Source organism: Sesamum indicum, linkage group LG3 (assembly GCF_000512975.1).
Source record: "Sesamum indicum cultivar Zhongzhi No. 13 linkage group LG3, S_indicum_v1.0, whole genome shotgun sequence".
In the NCBI taxonomy this organism is placed as follows: Eukaryota; Viridiplantae; Streptophyta; class Magnoliopsida; order Lamiales; family Pedaliaceae; genus Sesamum; species Sesamum indicum.
The window spans coordinates 21,320,544-21,338,670 of record NC_026147.1 but is presented as its reverse complement, the minus strand read 5'-3'; the positions used below and the strand labels follow the sequence as shown (position 1 = coordinate 21,338,670).

At 37.3% G+C, this 18,127-nt stretch overlaps 4 protein-coding genes across 7 annotated transcripts in view; 3 read left to right on the top strand and 1 right to left on the bottom strand.

Annotated features, from left to right (window-relative positions):
• On the top strand, positions 554-6,657 carry LOC105159081 (arginine--tRNA ligase, chloroplastic/mitochondrial). 2 transcript variants are annotated; one of them, XM_011076023.2, is made up of 18 exons: positions 554-833; positions 1,489-1,556; positions 1,754-1,893; positions 2,076-2,151; positions 2,300-2,401; positions 2,487-2,702; positions 2,909-2,989; positions 3,121-3,204; positions 3,399-3,503; positions 3,835-4,013; positions 4,353-4,437; positions 4,548-4,734; positions 4,869-4,938; positions 5,163-5,232; positions 5,522-5,611; positions 5,860-5,928; positions 6,051-6,149; positions 6,300-6,657. In XM_011076023.2, the coding sequence occupies exons 1-18, from the start codon at positions 725-727 to the stop codon at positions 6,408-6,410; spliced, it is 1,941 nt and encodes a 646-aa protein (XP_011074325.1). In that variant the 5' UTR covers positions 554-724; the 3' UTR covers positions 6,411-6,657. The 2 variants fall into 2 exon arrangements, with proteins under 2 accessions (XP_011074325.1, XP_011074326.1); XM_011076024.2 differs by having other exon boundaries at positions 555-833; positions 1,485-1,556.
• On the top strand, positions 6,790-9,781 carry LOC105159080. Its single transcript, XM_011076022.2, has 4 exons — positions 6,790-6,908; positions 7,560-8,046; positions 8,256-8,342; positions 9,401-9,781. The coding sequence occupies exons 2-4, from the start codon at positions 7,633-7,635 to the stop codon at positions 9,548-9,550; spliced, it is 651 nt and encodes a 216-aa protein (XP_011074324.1). The 5' UTR covers positions 6,790-6,908; positions 7,560-7,632; the 3' UTR covers positions 9,551-9,781.
• Positions 10,314-14,008, top strand: LOC105159079 (squalene epoxidase 1). Its single transcript, XM_011076021.2, has 8 exons — positions 10,314-10,873; positions 11,430-11,541; positions 11,636-11,810; positions 12,098-12,266; positions 12,452-12,670; positions 12,789-13,064; positions 13,293-13,571; positions 13,655-14,008. The coding sequence occupies exons 1-8, from the start codon at positions 10,619-10,621 to the stop codon at positions 13,757-13,759; spliced, it is 1,590 nt and encodes a 529-aa protein (XP_011074323.1). The 5' UTR covers positions 10,314-10,618; the 3' UTR covers positions 13,760-14,008.
• LOC105159078 overlaps positions 14,439-18,127 on the bottom strand; it is a 4,509-nt gene continuing 820 nt past the window's right edge. The window contains exons 2-7 of one of the 3 annotated variants that reach the window (XM_011076019.2): positions 17,507-17,548; positions 17,243-17,365; positions 16,262-16,497; positions 15,445-15,481; positions 14,958-15,038; positions 14,439-14,879 (exon numbers count right to left, since the gene is read on the bottom strand). In XM_011076019.2, coding sequence (XP_011074321.1) covers positions 14,748-14,879; positions 14,958-15,038; positions 15,445-15,481; positions 16,262-16,497; positions 17,243-17,365; positions 17,507-17,548 — 651 coding nt within the window. In that variant the 3' untranslated portion in view covers positions 14,439-14,747. Of the gene's footprint in view, positions 14,880-14,957; positions 15,039-15,315; positions 15,482-16,261; positions 16,498-17,242; positions 17,366-17,506; positions 17,549-18,127 lie in introns of all 3 variants that reach the window. The other 2 variants (XM_011076020.2, XR_002286783.1) reach the window with 2 other exon arrangements.

The following is an 18,127-nucleotide window of genomic DNA, read 5'->3' as shown; positions in this document are numbered from 1 at the left end:
GTAAGAAATCAAATAAAAAATTATCAATGTCGGGTACAAATGTTTATGGTGCGTCTCATTTGATTTTTAAAAGTCAATTTTCAGTTTTACAGTATTTCAGACTTAAGCTCGTTTGTTTAGTTCAATCTTATTAAAATGTTCATTTTCATTGAAAATTATGCAACATATTTTACTCAAACAATATTTTTCATACTACCCTCTTAGATCTTATAATTGCCTGATTAAAAAAAAACATGATATGAATGTAGAAACTTTTTCAGTACACCATTCAAATTATTTTCATATTATTTAAGAATGAAAAAAGAAAAAATAAAAGACTATGCATACGCCCAATGCACGTGTGTTTTACTAGTTACTAATAGGAAAATACTAACATAATATAGTCTTTATTTCTTCTAAATTTAAGTAAAAAATTGAGGATATGATGATATAGATCGAGTTTTTAAATTTAACGGATGATTTTGCGTCCACATTTAAATTTCTTGGACAAAAATGCATTTAATAATTACTCAAACACTAAGACGTTGCATTCTGACAGAGTTCTTTTAACCCACGAGAAGACATAGACAGACAATCCCAATCCCTCAAAAACCCTAAAGAGGCGCGCAGTTCCACCATAGTCCACAGTCCACAGCCAATTAGACAGAAAAGAGCGCACTTTCACCTTCACTGGGTGAAATACGGCATATCATCTGTAAATAAATACACAAAACACTTTATTTTAATGAACTGCTCACAGTTTAGTATTTTGCTTCCGCCGGTTTTCGTTCCTCCGCAATTCAGTCGCCTCCCTCTCCTCCACTCTCACTCCTCCGTTTCCTTCTCCACCAACTGTAAGACGGGTTGATATGCCGCCATATGTTTTCTTTTTTTTTTCTTAGGGAGGTTACGATTTGTGAATGTTAGTGAAACTGTGAATATATTTTGATTGACCGGTCTATGTATAGGAGTGGTGGAGCTGGAAATAGGTTTATTATTTTGTGCGTATATATCAATGACGGAGTTCAAATTGAATTGCTGTTGTTGTAAAGATTATATAATGGATGTTCCAATTCAAGTGTGATTGAAGCGGATATATGAGAGGATGAGAGTTTTAAGGACATATTCGGTGTTTCTTTTCCCCCTTAAGCAGTAACTGGGTTTGTTGTAGACGGAGAGCAGTGAAAACTAGTTGCATGCGAATCCAATACTTACTGTCATATCGAAATTAAAGTTGATTGTGATGAGAAAATTTATCTGATATTTTAAGACTCTAATCTGATTACCACAAACATGGGTAACTTTGTGCCGGTGAAAGTTGTAAACAAAAAGCTGGTACTTGTATTGAGATACTCAGGAGCATGATTGAGTTTGTTTTTTGATGGCTTCTATAATCTTTTGACATATTTAATTTCTTTAGTAACCTTTCATGTCAATTTCCTGAGATCAGATGTTACGTTGTACTTGTGCTTTTGTTGATTTTCTTGTGGTTCTCATGAAACTAGACAGGTATTCTTAGAACTTCTCGAAGACTTTTTCTCAGAGCTAAGGCATCGTCCTCAAAGACTATGGCAAACGTAAGTTCATGTAACTATTTATTGAGAAGCTTCATTTCTAAGAAAAACTTGCACTGTATTTGTAGATTCAAAGGCAATTATCAATGCGTAAGCTTAATGCACATGTATATGCATTTACTACACTCAAGGAAACATTGAAACAGGCTACAAATATGACATACCTGTCATAAATTCTGATTTAATGTGTCATCAAACAGGATGAGGTGACAGGTGGAAGTCTTAAGCAACAACTAGCAAAGTTATTTGAAGAATCATTGAGAATAACAGTCCCCGAGGAGTTGGATGTAGATCCTGCAATTGCTCCTTGCCAAAACCCCAAATTCGGTGATTATCAATGGTATTTCTTGTTCTTTATATGTTGTTATGCAAAATTCATTTTCTTACCTGTTTAGTGGAAAAGTGAGTTTGCGTTTAAACTTTTAGTTGATTTCTTAAAATCTTAATACTTATTTGCAATAGATAATCTTTTTGTCCTTGCTACTGTGATATTGCAAGATATGAAACCCTTTCTTGTTACAGCAACAATGCCATGGGCTTGTGGTCAAAAGTTAAAGGGAAGAGCACCCAGTTCAAAGGTCCCCAACCAATAGGACAGGTATGGATGATATATGCTGTTTTACAATTCTCTTTATGGTGTAAGTTTTATAACTAAAGAAGAAAACAATGTGTTATACCATAGTATCAATCATATGTCTTAAGTTGATGCCTTTTGAGACTGGTTAATTAATTTGTTTACTTTATAGGCCATTATGAAAAATCTCCCTGCATCAGAAATGGTTGATTCTTGCTCAATTGCTGGACCTGGTTTTGTAAATGTTGTATTGTCTCGGCAATGGATAGCCAAGGTAATTTACTACTAGAACTTCTCTCTTTTCTTAGCTGACCTTTTCATACTATTGTGTATGAAAAATCTTATTCAAATTGGTGCAGAGCATTCAGAAGATGCTAGTTGATGGTATTGAGGCGTGGGCTCCTAAGCTTCCTGTCAAGAGGGCTGTGGTTGACTTCTCCTCACCCAATATAGCAAAAGAAATGCATGTTGGTCACTTGAGATCGACCATTATTGGAGATACCCTGGCCCGTATGCTGGAATATTCGAATGTGGAGGTTCTTCGTAGAAACCATGTTGGAGATTGGGGGACACAGGTTTGTGATTATCTGCATGTTGTGAGTCCTAGGTGATTATATCCCTGTAACTGTGAGAAGTGATTGATTTTCTTGGTGTGTATAGCTTCTGATTGATTTTTCTTGGCGTGAAAAGCTTCTTTTAAATTGAACAATTATTACTTCGGATGCATAGCTCTTTTAAAGTGGAATATTTCTTTGGATGCTAATGGTTTGAACGGTTTCAGTTTGGCATGCTAATCGAGTACCTATTTGAAAAGTTTCCAAGTGGAGAAGTTGCCAGTGATCAAGCCATTGGAGACCTGGAGGTGAGAGGAAAATTTTGAATATGCTTTGGTACTTACAGAATTTTGGAGTTACATGGGTTTCTTTTCAAGATGAGTTTGGAGAAGAATGGCTTATAAGCTTTGTCCTATTTACCCGAGTGCTGCTTTCTCAGACATTCTATAAGGCGTCGAAGCAGAGATTTGACAGTGACCCCGCCTTCAAGGAGAGGGCCCAACGCGCAGTAGTCAGTCTGCAGGTAAATAATTTGATATCTTAAGGATTGTTGAGGTTGATTCTTTATAGTGTTTGTTCTTTCTTGCCTGAGTTTATCTTCTTGAAGTAATTATACATTCATTTTCTAATTCATCAAAACATTAAAGCCAAATAAATAATGTAAGTGTCTCATTTATACTTTTTGTATGTGATGCTATATCTATGTGTGTGTTACAGGCTGGGGAGGAGAAGTACCGGAAGGCTTGGGCTCATATTTGTGAAATTAGCCGAAGAGGATATGAAAAGGTTTATCAGCGGCTTGGAGTTCACTTGGAGGAAAAGGTACTGGACTTGCTCTGTTTTAAGTGCCGTTGCTGATTTATTTGAAGCTTTTGGTAAATATACAACATGGTCTCTGTAATGTCTGCATTACGCAATTCATAGAAGTATCAAGATGATGACTAACGTACTGTAGTTTAGGTGATTATGCCCAACTGCTGATGTCTTTAAGGTGTGGTTGTCTCCTATTTAATTTCTTTTCTGATGATATAAAATATTAATTTATTTCAGTACATTTTCCTTTTCACCAAGGAGAAAGCTTTTACAATTATTGAGATGTCTATGGGCTTCTATGGAATGTGCATTCATACAAGTCTTTGTTCCTTTTCACCAGGGGGAAAGCTTTTACAATCCATATATTCCTGGGGCTCTGGAGTTATTGAGTAAACAGGGATTAATTGAAGAAAGTGAAGGTGCACGTGTTATCTTTATTGAAGGGAAAAATATACCACTTATTGTTGTAAAGAAGGATGGTGGGTACAACTATGCCTCAACTGATCTTGCTGCTTTGTGGTGAGCCAGTTTTCTTTGTTCCCTCATTTTTGGTTCATGGAAGTTTTCTCTAATCCTTTCTGATTCTTTCTGTTGAGTGTATATAGTACTTGCTGAGAGAAGTCTTTTCATGGTTTAGAATAGTTTCAGATCATCTGCTGAAAGCTTTTTTTTTCTACCTATCTTTCCATATTTATACTGGCGCCGCCTCCATCATCACCATTATTGCTTGATCAAATGTTGATATGTCAGTCACTTAAACTGATATCAAAACTTCTACTGCAAATTTTATACTGCTTCTGCCATGTAACTTGTGGAAATTGCTTTTTGTTACTAGACTTACACTTCTTCAATGTATAGGTATCGACTAAACGAGGAAAAGGCTGAGTGGATTATATATGTAACTGATGTTGGCCAACGAGAGCACTTTGAAATGTTCTTTACTGTAAGTTAGACATCTGAATATGGCAACCTATACATGGCGCATCATGTCTTTATTTTAGCAGACTCATATATGAGTTTTGAGGCTAAAGAGCTTTTTGGAATGTTCTCAAGGCTGCCAAACGGGCTGGTTGGCTTCCAGCTGAGGAGAATAAATATCCCAAAGCTAGCCACGTAGGATTTGGGCTTGTTCTAGGAGAAGATGGAAAACGATTCCGTACTCGCAGTACTGAGACTGTCAAACTGGTTGATTTACTTGATGAAGCTAAAAGTAAATGCAAGGCTGCTCTAATTGAAAGAGGTTGGTTGCTTTATGTTTGTCCAGACAACTACCAGGTCACCTAGGAGGCCCAAAACTATATATTACTTTGTTATTATATCATGCTACTTATGGTCTGAAATCTGAACCTCACAAGTGCATCAAATGTATGCCAGGGAAGGCTAAAGAGTGGACTGAAGAGGAGCTTGAGAAAACTGCTGAAGCAGTTGGATATGGGGCTGTTAAGTGAGTATCCTTCTTTATGCCTCGTTTTCCTGATAAATTTTGTTTCCAGCCTAAGTAGATACAAAAGAATGCTAGCTGCTTAGAAACTTGATCCAACATGAGATCCCAAAAGCAGGGGCATATGCACCAGCCCGTTTGTTTTGACGGAAAGGTCGCTACTCTTCCTGTAATTTTTCCTAACAGGACCTCTGAAGAAAGTATCAATTCTTTTGTATATAAAACAGATATGCTGATCTGAAGAATAATAGAACGACCAATTACACCTTCAGTTTCGACCAGATGCTCAATGACAAGGTGTGTTCATCGACTACTATGAGTTTTATAACATAGAAATGATACTAGTAATATTTTATGGTTTAGCAATATGAAAAGAGTATTGTTTTTGCCTGAACTTCTTTCTTAAACATGTTATTGTAAGTCATTTTTATGTCATATGGTTAGTGAAGTATTGTTATGGATTTTAAATTAATGAAAGCTGGTTTTGATACAATTGTCCTTACTTTCTTGTGGCTACCTTAGCCTCCTGTTTAACTCTATGTCATTCTTTCAATTTATTCCTTGTTGCCTTGTTCCTTATGAGCAGGGAAATACTGCAGTATATTTGTTGTATGCACATGCTCGGATCTGCTCAATCATCAGGAAATCGGGGAAAGATATAGAAGAATTGAAAAAAGTAGGCCAACTCTCTTCCTAGTTCTAAAATACCAACTGTTTGATGTTGTGTAATTAACTTTAACCTTCAGCAAATATTTCTATTTTGGCCATCTTCAGTTTTATCTTTTTATCATCAATTATGCGATCTAGGCTTGTGATGACTGGCTTAAGAAACCCTGAAGTGGTCAAAAGTTTTAGAAACTTTAGATGAACTTAAAAAAGGACTTTATGATTCACAACTTTGGTTCTTGCTTATATTGATTACAGACTGGGACGATAGACTTGGTTCATCCTGATGAACGTACGCTAGGACTTCATTTGCTCCAGTTTGCAGAGGTAATAAGACTGATTATGGATAGTCCCGTCACTATTCGCTCCTTGTTCCTGGATCCTAAATACTTACTACTTGGCTTGTTAGTATATTTGCCTTTGGTCTTACTGTGATTCTACCTTCTCAGGTCGTGGAGGAGGCATGCACTAATCTTTTGCCAAATGTGTTGTGTGAATATTTGTACAATTTATCAGAAGACTTCACAAGATTTTACACCAACTGTCAGGTATGAAGAAGCCTTTAATTAATATTGCACAAAAAGAATAAAGTATCACAGTCCATGCTCCAGGATGAGAATCTTGAATCATAAATTGGCATCTCCTTGTACCGCCGTTATTGATTTCCTCTTCTTGTCTGAACTTTGAAATTTTGTTAGGTCGTTGGATCAGCAGAGGAGACAAGTAGACTCTTGCTGTGCGAGGCAACAGCAGTTGTCATGAGAAAATGTTTCCATTTGCTTGGAATTACTCCTGTTTACAAAATTTAAGCCACCCTCAATTTTTTAATTTGAAACTTGTGATTTTCCAATCAGAAAAGTTATTTATCATTTTAGGGGAACTTGACTTTGTAAATTAAACTCAGTAGACTCTGGAGGATTTATTTATATGATGCTTACATGTAACTAGAAAAGAGCTTTAGCCGGAAAGGGAATCTAGGTTCGAAGGTATCATCAACTGCATCCATTTGGCTGCTTTATACAAGGAGGAACGTGTTGAAATTGTCATACTTACAAATATTTCATTTTGGCTCTTCTTTGATGTTCATAATGTACCAATTTAGTTTTCACTAATCACTTTACCTTTTGCAAGTAATCAATGTTTTCTTTTGTTGTATGAGAAATTGTGTTAGAGGTACCATAATGATAAGTCGCTGGTAGGTGTAAAGGCCCAGCAAAATACAGCTGAGGCAGGATTTATGCATTTGTTGAGTTGGAGGTACAAGACTGAGAAAAATCTTGTGAATGAAATGACGATGCAGATAAGAGGTATGTACTAGTGGTTGAAATGAAAAAAAGAATGTAATTATAAAATGATTAAGAAGATATTTAAATAACTATTTTGGACAGTTGTTTTTTGGAAAAATAGAATGGATTAAAGGGTGAAAAAAGGGTAAATTGGGGTAATTTAAAGTTGGTACAATGAAAGATTTTTTTTTTTTTTTTTTTTAATTTAAGTAGTTGTTGTTGCACGCAGTTTTGTATAAAAAAGAATTATGATGTGAAATAGAGTGGAAAAAATTGTGAAAAAAACAATAATGTTGAGAGAACGAGAGGAAAAAGTCTTTTAGAGATAATAATCGTGATGGAGAGAAAGTATATTGGATTATAAATTTAATAAAAATATAAAAAATTGAAATGAGAAGAAAGATGGAGAAGTAGGATGAGAGAGAAACAATGAATTAGTGGGTGATATAAAAAAATTATAATTATGAAATAATTAAAAAAATTTTTATTTTTATTTTAATCAATTTGTTTTTTAGAAAAACAAAATGAATCAAAAGGCAAATTTAGGTATTGAAACCATAAAAGATTTTTTTAATAAAAGTATAGTGTATATATATATATATTTATTAATTAATACGTCGTTCAATTAATAAATTCATATTATAATAGCATAAATCAGTGTTCTTTTTGTAGTCAAAGCCCGCCAATTTCGAGACCTCGAAAGCCCCTGCCGACGACCGCTATCTTCGCCGCCGGGCTGGTAGTAATGGACTTCAATTCATCCGACGCCGCTCTCTGGAGAGAAGCCCTCGGTTACTACGAAGCCGTAATAAAAACCCTTGGGAAACCGGACATCATTTCCCTTGATGATTTCTACCGCAAAGAGCTACCAAATCTCCTCCACCAACGAGACCCTAATCCCTACATCACCACCGATGAGCTCTCTAGACTCATGCAGTGGAAGCTCGCCCGCGGCAAGTGGCGCCCGCGCTTATTATCCTTCGTTTCCTCCTTAGACGACGTCGTGGTGCGGGACACCTCTGCGAAGGCCTTTGCTTCCTTGCCTGATGTTTCGAAGGCCATCACAGAGTTAACCGTCTTAAAGGGCGTGGGTCCAGCCACCGCCTCCGCTGTCCTCGCCGCCTATGCGCCGGATGTCGCGCCGTTTATGTCCGATGAGGTACTTATTCGAGAATAACTATCGATAATGAAGTTTTTGTTTCATTTTTCCAACTGGTGAGTAGAAATTTTGGGGTTATTTCTAGCGCCCCATAATGAGGTGCTTCTAGGCTGTTGAAAAAGTAATTTTGGATGAATGAACGATTGACTTTTCCATATTTTTTCACGGGAGTGTGTTCATCTATCATGTATGAATGTTTGGAAATTTAGGCAACGGTGGCTGTGGTTGGGGACTCGAAGGATTATTCGTTGAAGCGGTATATGGTGTTTGTGGAGAAGATGCAAGCCAAGGCAAAGGTTGGTTGAATTATTTGTTTCTCCATCATTTTTCAGCTGAATCAGTCTTAAGGTTTACAACTTGGACTTACACTTATATTTTGACTGTTTGAAAATTTTAGATTCCACGGAATGTCAATCAATTAGCTTCCCTTGAATTAGTTGGAATTAGAACATATATTCTTAGATCTCTACTGATGCATCGAAATGCATTTGGAGATCATACTAGTGAACAAGATCCAGAGTTTTTAATCCTCTGGTTGAGAACTAGAAAATATACCATTATTATTCTCCAATCAGTGGTAGTTTTCAACAATTATGTGTTAGATGGTGATGAATTGGAAGCTCGTGATCCAAGCACACTTCACATGTCAAAAACTAGAAATCTTCGTTCTTTAACTTGTACAAAAGTCCTTTTCACAATGTTGAGGCGTATTTATACTATCTCAAGCAATTCATGTAAAGAGGTGTAAAATCAATTTTACCGCTCCATTAATCACCTACATGCAGATACAATTTCCCTTTGTTAGGGCTCAGTAAATACAAGTTTATTAAAAAATATGTGGTCTCTTTCTCCTCATGCTTTTGTGGAAATAGCTTTTCTGCCCTTCATGAGATTTTTGCCCCCATCAATGTCCATCTCATTGATCTTTGAAAAAGATAGATTTGTTGCTTTGTTTCTGCTTTTTGTGCTTTTGTGCTTGAACGGTGCTTTATTGATTCCATCTGCTCGTTTAGTTAGAGGGACTGCTTCCATTTTCACGAATCAGCCATTTCTGATCAGTCTAGATGAATTCTTTCATCAATGGGCATGTAGTTGTGATAATGAAAGAGTGCTTTTAATATATATTGATCGGAATATATTGAAACTGCTGGGATTTTACATTTTCCTTTGTTAATTCCCAGTTCTTTCAGCTATCCACCAGAACTATTTTATCTCGGGTATTATTATGTGAAATTCTCATCCACACCAGGTTTTTACATGAAATGCTTTTTCGTTCCCTAAAACTCTTATAATCTGCTGTTGTGTGTTCCCCACTAACTATTAATGAGAAACCTTTCGCCAATATTTCTTTCAGGAACTATCTACATTGGAGGATCAATTCACACCGTCAGATGTTGAAAGGGCTTTGTGGAGTTCCACCGTAGGTGCCAAAATGAGAACCATTTCAACGAAGCCAGACAAAGTTGATAAGGAAAAGAAGTCCCAGAGAAAGAGAAAACGATAGATCAGGGTGAATACTTGGTTTAACCCTGTGTAGATCCTCTATTTACTCTGTAACTATATCCGACTATCCTACTCTTGTATCCTTCTGTGAGGGGACGAGCCTGCTAGTTTTGGTCCTCAGTGTTTCTTAACTCCGCTGCCTTGCCTTGTCTATATCTATGTCTAATGCTGATGCAGTAGAACAGATGAGCGATTCCTCCCATCATGAATCCGTTTCCAGCAGTGATGCACACTTCCACTGTTGAAAAGTTTCATATATTCTATTTCCTTACAAGATTCAATGAACAGACAATAGAGATATGGAGAAAATAAGTCTTTTATAATATTTAAGAAATTAAATACAACATACCGCCTTGTTGATAGTTAGAGGTACACTTTATTGCTGGACATGAGGGTTGTCTGTGTTTTTAGTTTGTAGCTAATTATGCACACAGATCAAGCTCCTTGCTAACTTTTCAAATACTATTACCTTTTAGTTGGTTTTCACTAGAACGAACCAAATAATTAAGAATTTCAAACCCTCAAATAATATGTAAGATTGGAAACTTTATATGACCATATAAAAGCGCGGGGTCCACTGTCATCAAGAATTTGTTTTTGACATCATTAAACCATCCAACATCAATATTAGAACATACTAGAAAAATCCAAAGTCCAAGCCAAACAACTCGAACTTGCAGTCTTTTATTATAAATAAAACAATTCCAAATCTATATATTTCTTTTTCTTTTTCAAAAGAAATACTTATATGAATCCAACCAAATATACGCATTGCTTCTTCTTTTTGAGTTGTGTGGTGGGAGTCCATTTTAACGATTTTGTCCCCATGCTTTCGCCAATGCTGTTATAATAATACCTCTCGTTTCCTATCAATTTCCAGATCAAGATAATTGATAATTCTTTATCATTGATACGCCAAACTATGCCAGCCAGGCGCTGATTCGCGCTCAAAACCGAAGACAGCGAATATATTCTCTTCCCAGTCGCAGATACATCGTCGTCGTGTTGTCGCCGGAACCTCTCCGGCGACAGTTAGTTCCTTAAGCTACCTGCATTGTCCGGAAAAACGATGGATCTTGCACTTCTGGGCTCTCTTTTCGCTGCCCTTTTGGGTTTCTTCGTCTTCTGTCGTTATGGGCTGTCAAGAAAAGATAAAAAGGATTGTTCGCCGGGGAATGGAAATAACGCCGCCTCCGCCTCCGCCACCTCTACCACTACCACCACCGATTTTGATGGCGGAGACGTCTCGAGGGACGGTGGGTACGATGTCATCATTGTTGGTGCTGGTGTCGCTGGCGCTGCTCTCGCTCACACTCTTGGAAAGGTGACCTTTTTTTATTTAATTGCTTGGGTCGTGATTTGAAGAATGCATGTGTTATGTAATATTCTTGATTTTCTATTCATTAGTGCGTTAGTAGATTTTGGCGTACCCGTACTATGAAAATGCTGAGAAGATGAACGAAATCATTTTGAGATTTGAAAATTTCGATTTATGCTATGAATTTATGGTTAATGAATCAGTGTCTATGGATGTTCAGAAGTTTTCGTTCTTCTGTTTTGATCTTCATTTGAAGTTTTTTTATTCGGGCTGTTTTCCTTGTATGGCTTACTTGTCTGTCTACTCGTACTACGATGATCACTATTCTTATTAGGAATTTGGTGGGTGCGGCAAATTTTTATTAGTTTACGTAGATTGTTAAGATGCTACTTTGTTTTGAAAATTTGTCTGTTCAATTAAGCAGAAAGATCTGAGTGATTAGGAGGCCAACCACTGCAGAAACATTAAAAAGTTCTGATTTTCTTCTCTTTTAGATATTCTCATTTTGGGAGTTTCTGTTAAATATATACTTAGCTGCAAAGATTTTATGATATGATTCCAGGAAGGGCGCAGGGTTCGTGTCATTGAAAGAGACTTGACTGAGCCTGACCGAATTGTTGGAGAACTCCTACAACCTGGTGGTTACCTGAAGCTGATTGAGTTAGGACTGGAAGGTAGTTTTTGAATCTCGTACTGGTTATTAATGCTTGATTTACAATTTTCATTTTTGAGTTTGCAGTTATTGGTGGTTTAATGTTTCTTCTCCAGATTGCGTGGAGGAAATTGATGCTCAGAGGGTATTTGGGTATGCTCTGTTCAAGGACGGAAAAGCCACTCGGCTCTCTTATCCTTTGGAAAAATTTCATTCTGATGTATCTGGGAGGAGCTTCCATAATGGACGCTTTATACAAAGAATGCGTGAGAAAGCTGCATCTCTTCCAAAGTAACGTCTCTACCCTTTTCCCTATCTTGAAAAGAAAAGTAGCAAATGCTTCATGATAATGTTGTATTGGATGAGGCACATGGATTGTTGGTTTGTTCCCATGATCTTATCTACCTCTAACCGAGTGGTTGGAGGGATGGGGATTGGTGGTAGGTTGGGTAAAACCAGTCCAACCAGACTTTGTAGAGCATCAAACTCCAATTAAAGAGTGTATGTCACTGCTCTGATCTCTTTCAGCATATCCCTTTTAAATTGATAGTCAAACTTTGTCTCTTTTCTTGTTGTAGTGTTCAACTGGAGCAAGGAACAGTCACATCTCTTCTTGAAGACAATGGAACCATAAGAGGAGTACAATACAAGACAAAATCTGGCGAAGAGTTGAAAGCTTATGCACCTTTGACCATCGTCTGTGACGGCTGCTTTTCCAACTTACGACGCTCCCTTTGTAATCCAAAGGTGAGGCTGACCGGCAGGTCTTGCCTTGCTCTTAGATAGTGCCTTTAGCTGGATCAGTCATCAACTATTATTAAATGTTCATATGTCTACTGTTAGGCATTTCTTAGTTTGCGGCTGTTTTCATCTTCTTCTTGTTCCATATCATTTGGTTTCGCTCTTAATGTAATCTGTTACTCTGCTCTCAGGTGGATATCCCGTCTTGTTTTGTTGGTTTGGTCCTTGAGAACTGCCAACTTCCTTTTGCAAACCATGGGCATGTCATCTTGGCAGATCCATCACCAATCCTGTTTTACCCCATCAGCAGCACAGAAGTTCGCTGCTTGGTTGATGTTCCTGGTCAGAAGGTGCCTTCTGTATCAAATGGTGAAATGGCCAACTATTTGAAGACTGTAGTGGCTCCGCAGGTAATATTTCCTTTTCCCGATTATACTTTTATGCTTGTTGTAGAATAGTTATTAATCATAATTTTTGAAATCGATTATATTCTTGGAACGTGACTATCACCTCCCTTGATTCTTGTAGGTCCCTCATGAACTGCATGATGCTTTTGTTTCTGCTGTCGATAGAGGAAATATAAGGACAATGCCAAACAGAAGCATGCCGGCTGCTCCTCATCCCACTCCAGGGGCTTTGCTAATGGGGGATGCTTTCAACATGCGCCACCCATTGACTGGTGGAGGAATGACTGTGGCCTTGTCAGATATAGTTGTATTACGCAACCTCCTTAGGCCTCTGCACGACCTGAATGATGCATCTGCTCTTTGCAAATATCTTGAATCCTTCTATACTTTGCGGAAGGTCAGTAAAACTTGTTGTATCCAACTTGTCTAAGTTCAAATGAATATAATACTAGTTGGTTATCCTAATATATGCATCAACTGCTGGTCTCATAATGTGGATTAAGAAATAATAGCTATTGGCACAACAACAATTTTACCTGTATAATTTTCCCCATAATTAGTATGCTAACTGAGCCTGTTCTTTGAACCATAAAGTCATTGACTCACTTCAAAATTTTATCTGCAGCCTGTGGCAGCCACAATCAACACATTGGCAGGTGCCCTTTACAAGGTTTTCAGCTCTTCACCTGATCAAGCACGAAAGGAGATGCGCCAGGCTTGCTTTGACTATTTGAGCCTAGGAGGCGTATTCTCCAATGGACCAGTGTCTTTGCTTTCAGGTTTGAACCCTCGTCCTTTAAGCTTGGTTTGCCATTTCTTCGCAGTGGCTATATATGGTGTTGGCCGATTACTGTTACCTTTCCCGTCACCCAAACGAATGTGGATTGGAGCCAGATTAATATCGGTAAATCCATTTCCTCTCCTCATCATTCATCTTGTGTAGCATGTCTCAATTTTCAACATCTGAGTTAAGGTTTTTTGAACCAGGCTGCATCAGGTATAATATTTCCTATCATCAAGGCAGAAGGGGTCAGGCAAATGTTCTTCCCAGCAACTGTCCCTGCTTATTACCGTGCTCCTTCTGCTCACTGAATGTCGCTCGAGCAAAAGCCGGAAGAACAGCAAGTCCATGAACGGCAACTTAGTACTCCCAATCTGTCATATTTTTTGCAACTAGTTCCCTTGTTTCCGTTATCTTGTTGCATTAGTTATTTGTTGTATTTGGATGTTGTGATGCTGACAAACACAAATAGGAACATTTTGGCCGCCAGCAATATCTTGTCTTGTTGAACACTTTCTTCAAGAAAATAACAGTTGTATCCATCTAAGTACTTGGATTCACTTCAAAGCGCATTAAGTAACTGAGCATTTTTCATGTGGATTATGCCAAGAAGTAGCTCAGAGAAACACTTGATGCGAAATCAAGCAGCAACATATGTTTGGACTATTCGGGAGCATCTTGATAAAACTTGTTTTTCTGTGCCAGTTTTCATCCGTCTGAGCAGCCTTCTTGTCCCACTTTTTAGGGGGAAAAATTTACAATGAAGTTAATTTTAATGAGAAGGAAAAAATAAAAAGATTTTTCACTCATTGCTGTTATTTGAACAAATGCCTAAAAAGTGATGAAAGAACGTGCACGATGAAATTAATTTGTTAGTATGATGTGATTGATGATAAATTCTGATGACGATATATCTGTATAAGCAGACATGCGTGCACAACTATTGTTTCCGCTACATCAACCTTGCAATACATAAATTTAATGAATATAGGACTGAACTTCACTGCATTAGTAAATCATATCTTTCTCACTGTGTTGGAATTGTGGTAATCAAATTGTTGATAATACGACATATTTCGTTACAGAAATTCGAGCGAGAAGGAGAATATATGGGATCATATATTTGTAATCGATCAGATATTACATATGCTTATTTCTGTTACACAACTGCAAATTCTATGCAAGCAGCATAACCTATAATTTTTGCCCAAACTCCAAAAAGTTCAGCCAGATTCTTTATCATGACTGTCAAGAAAGCCACTCTTGGTATAAAGATCAGACGGTTTCTGGAAGCAATTGTCATCTCAGGAGATTCTGCAATGGAAAACGGCAGGGTGCTCGAGCGAAGTTATTGATGCCTATTGTTCTTTCTTTCTGACTTGATAGCCTCGTAAGACACCATAACTTCCTTGAATTTTGTTTCAGCAAATTCTGCAGATGTAAACAAGTGACGTGGGCATTGCAATTTATCAATCAGATGAATGATAAACAGCTCAGGAAAATATTTACTCGATCTGTCATGAATTTACCACCTTTGTTGTCCTGATTCTGATCAGGGTGAAACTGCTTCGCCTTTGCTCTGAAGGCTGACTGCAGAGGAAGAAGATATTAGAGGAAGTAGGAGACAGGAAAAATGACCTGTTAAAATAACAACCGGAAATGTAAAGTGCGAGTACAGATATTTGAAGTAGTAGCAAAGCATAGGTGTCATCAACCGCAATAAGATCATCACAAACCAAGAATTAGTGGTAAAGCACATGTAAGCTCGCACTTGAGTATGGTGCATCGCACGATGAACATGTGATTAGCATATCATTCATAAAGTGTACTATTCAGCATTGCAAAAGCAGTTTGATTGCTGTTTCACCTGAAATAGGTCTGTGGAGGAAAGCAATATATTTTCGTTCTTGAAAAGTGTTGCAGATTGCATGTGATATATCTTTTCATTTGTCAGCGGTTATATGATCCACATGGGTGAGAATATATTAGCGAATACCTTTATCTCGTCATCTGTGTAGGGTGTTGACCTCAGCCTGCAAGAATGGAATAGACAGTCGAAGTGGTCAACTTCCATATGCATGTGTTGCTCATCACAGAGACCCAAAGTGACATGAAGGATTCTATAATAAGACCACATGCCATAACTAAAAAGAAAGACAAAGCGCAGCAAATATATTATTCATGTAATCAGTATGAATCATTGTCGAAGACCGTAAGACATGCATAATATACATGGCTGTCTATGAGAATCAGACACTTTTATCCAGTGCAAGAACAGGCTTTTACTGCAGAAAATCATTTCCACTACTGCTGCAAGAAAGCATGGGCTGCAAGGCGGAACCAGAGCATATTCTCCCAGTCCTTACATATAAAGTGATACCAATGGATGACTATATCAAGATAATATTAATGCTATTACTGCATTATGAAATCAAATGATCAGCAAATTCTTAAAGTCTCCTTCATACAGTATGTCTATGCATGCCGCACATCCAGGGCCAAGTCAGGTCTTAACCCTGTCCGAACAGAATTCTTGTTAAATAGACTAGAGAAATTGATACATCAGCCATGGATGACTATGTCAAGATAATATTAATGCCATTACTGCATTATGAAATCAAATGATCAGCAAAATCTTAAAGTCTCATTCATATATTATGTCTATGCATGCTGCACATCCGGGGCTAAGTCAGGTCTTAACCCTGTCCGAACAGAATTCTTGTTAAATAGACTAGAGAAGTCGATACATCAACCATGGTTTAACCCAAATTATGCAATCTGTCAATTCAGATATATCTTGTTTTTCACTATACCTGTCGAGTCCAAGGACAGAGTAGTGATGTGATAATGAAGCGCTTGCACTGGCCTTAGGTGTCTCCCTAAAATTACTACCATGATCTCTGAATGAAGTATCTTCCTTCCAGTACCAATCATTCCTCTGGAAATGTTGATGATATGCACCTGGACCATGTTGTTGCCAGCTGTCATAACTCCTTTTGGATTTATTTCTCTCCCTGTTGAAAACGCTTTGCATACGCCGAATTCGTTCCTACAAAAAGCAGACGACCAATATGATAATACAGCTAGTTATCTTCCACAAATTTCCAGCAGCAACGTAAACCAGTACTGCAGAAACTCGAAGATGAGAAGATCTTTTCTTCAGTAAAAGTATCATTTACTTTCTTTCTCTGAATTATGGAAGGCAAGGAGCTAGCTTTATTTCTCAACAGAAGAACAATCAATACTCACCTTATTTTCTGTTTGCAGGTCCAAGCAATTAAGAAAAATAGCGAAAGGAACTCAGCAAAGAAGACAATAGCAAACTAAAGTATTAAATCCTCATTTTTCCAAGTTTTTGAGATCCTCTTTATAAATCGATATTACTTTCCGGTTAAAATATTATCATATTCCTTAGAAGAGAAGTTTCTGTCTCCTGTATTCTACACGAAGAGGCTCCTGTTTAAAAGGAAAAGCAAATAATAAAAGAGGATATACAAGGAGAAATCCTGAAGCTGATAATATCGTGTAGCTTACAATCTTCAGCTAGACCAACTCATGCTGCCACCCATCTTTATTTCGTATAACATGAATAAACACTTGGAATAACTTATGTTAAACACACCAATATAGAGGGCTAAAATTTGGAATTTGAAAAACCTGAACATTTTCAAATATTGGAAAGAGAAATAGACCAACTTTCATCTTAAACAAACTAACTAAACGACAACTAAACAAATAACAGTCCATTGGTTATTTCAAAAGAAGAATGAAAACAGCTCAGAAACAAATCTCACCACTCTCTCCATTTCTGCCTCATGTTCTTCTCGCATACGACGGTTATACCTTTTCCATGCTTCCTCTCGAAAACTAGTTCGAAAAGGACGCCCATTCTTCCAAGATGACTGAGACCTGCTCAACTTTTGCAATCACATAACATTTTCAATATATCTATTAAAAATAAGTTATCAAACAGAATATTTGCTTTCACATGCAAGATTAGTATTAAAGTTATTAGCAGACTAAAAATTCAACAAAGAAGCAATGCAGATGAATATTACCTGCAAGTAGATCCAATCAACTGTGCTTCGCAATTGGGTAACCTGCCACATTGATTAGAAAAATTCAAAATCAGTTCAGAGAACTGTACCAGATGCACAAAAGGCACAGTGTTCAACTATAATATTTAATACATATGCACAAAGTGAAAAGTAATTAAAAAAATTTCCATTCTTCTTCAATGAATTCATATGGCATTATTATTCCAGACAGTCCTTACTCAACAGCGTTTTCTATATAACAATACTACTTTGCCGCTTTAGCCTAGTTTTATTTGTTATATAATGTTTAGGTTATCGGATAAGACAATACGGCCTCAGCAAATTCGTAGTTGGTCACTTCTTTACTGTATTTTTCCGAGCAGTCTTCTCCACCCACAAATTTATCTTATACATAGAGCTTCATCCCAAATAGAAATAACACTTTTCCATCTCCATCACGTCCACATCAAGAAATGCAAAGGGAACATAAGATCGCAAAAATATGCATCCACTGGAAAAAAGAAAAAGGAGAGACAATAAAGGTCCATTTCTTTGATGACTGAAGATGTAAACATGGGTAACGGCAATGCTCTAAAGTAAGAAAGCATGTGAATAAAAACTAAAAGACCCCCCCCCCCCCAC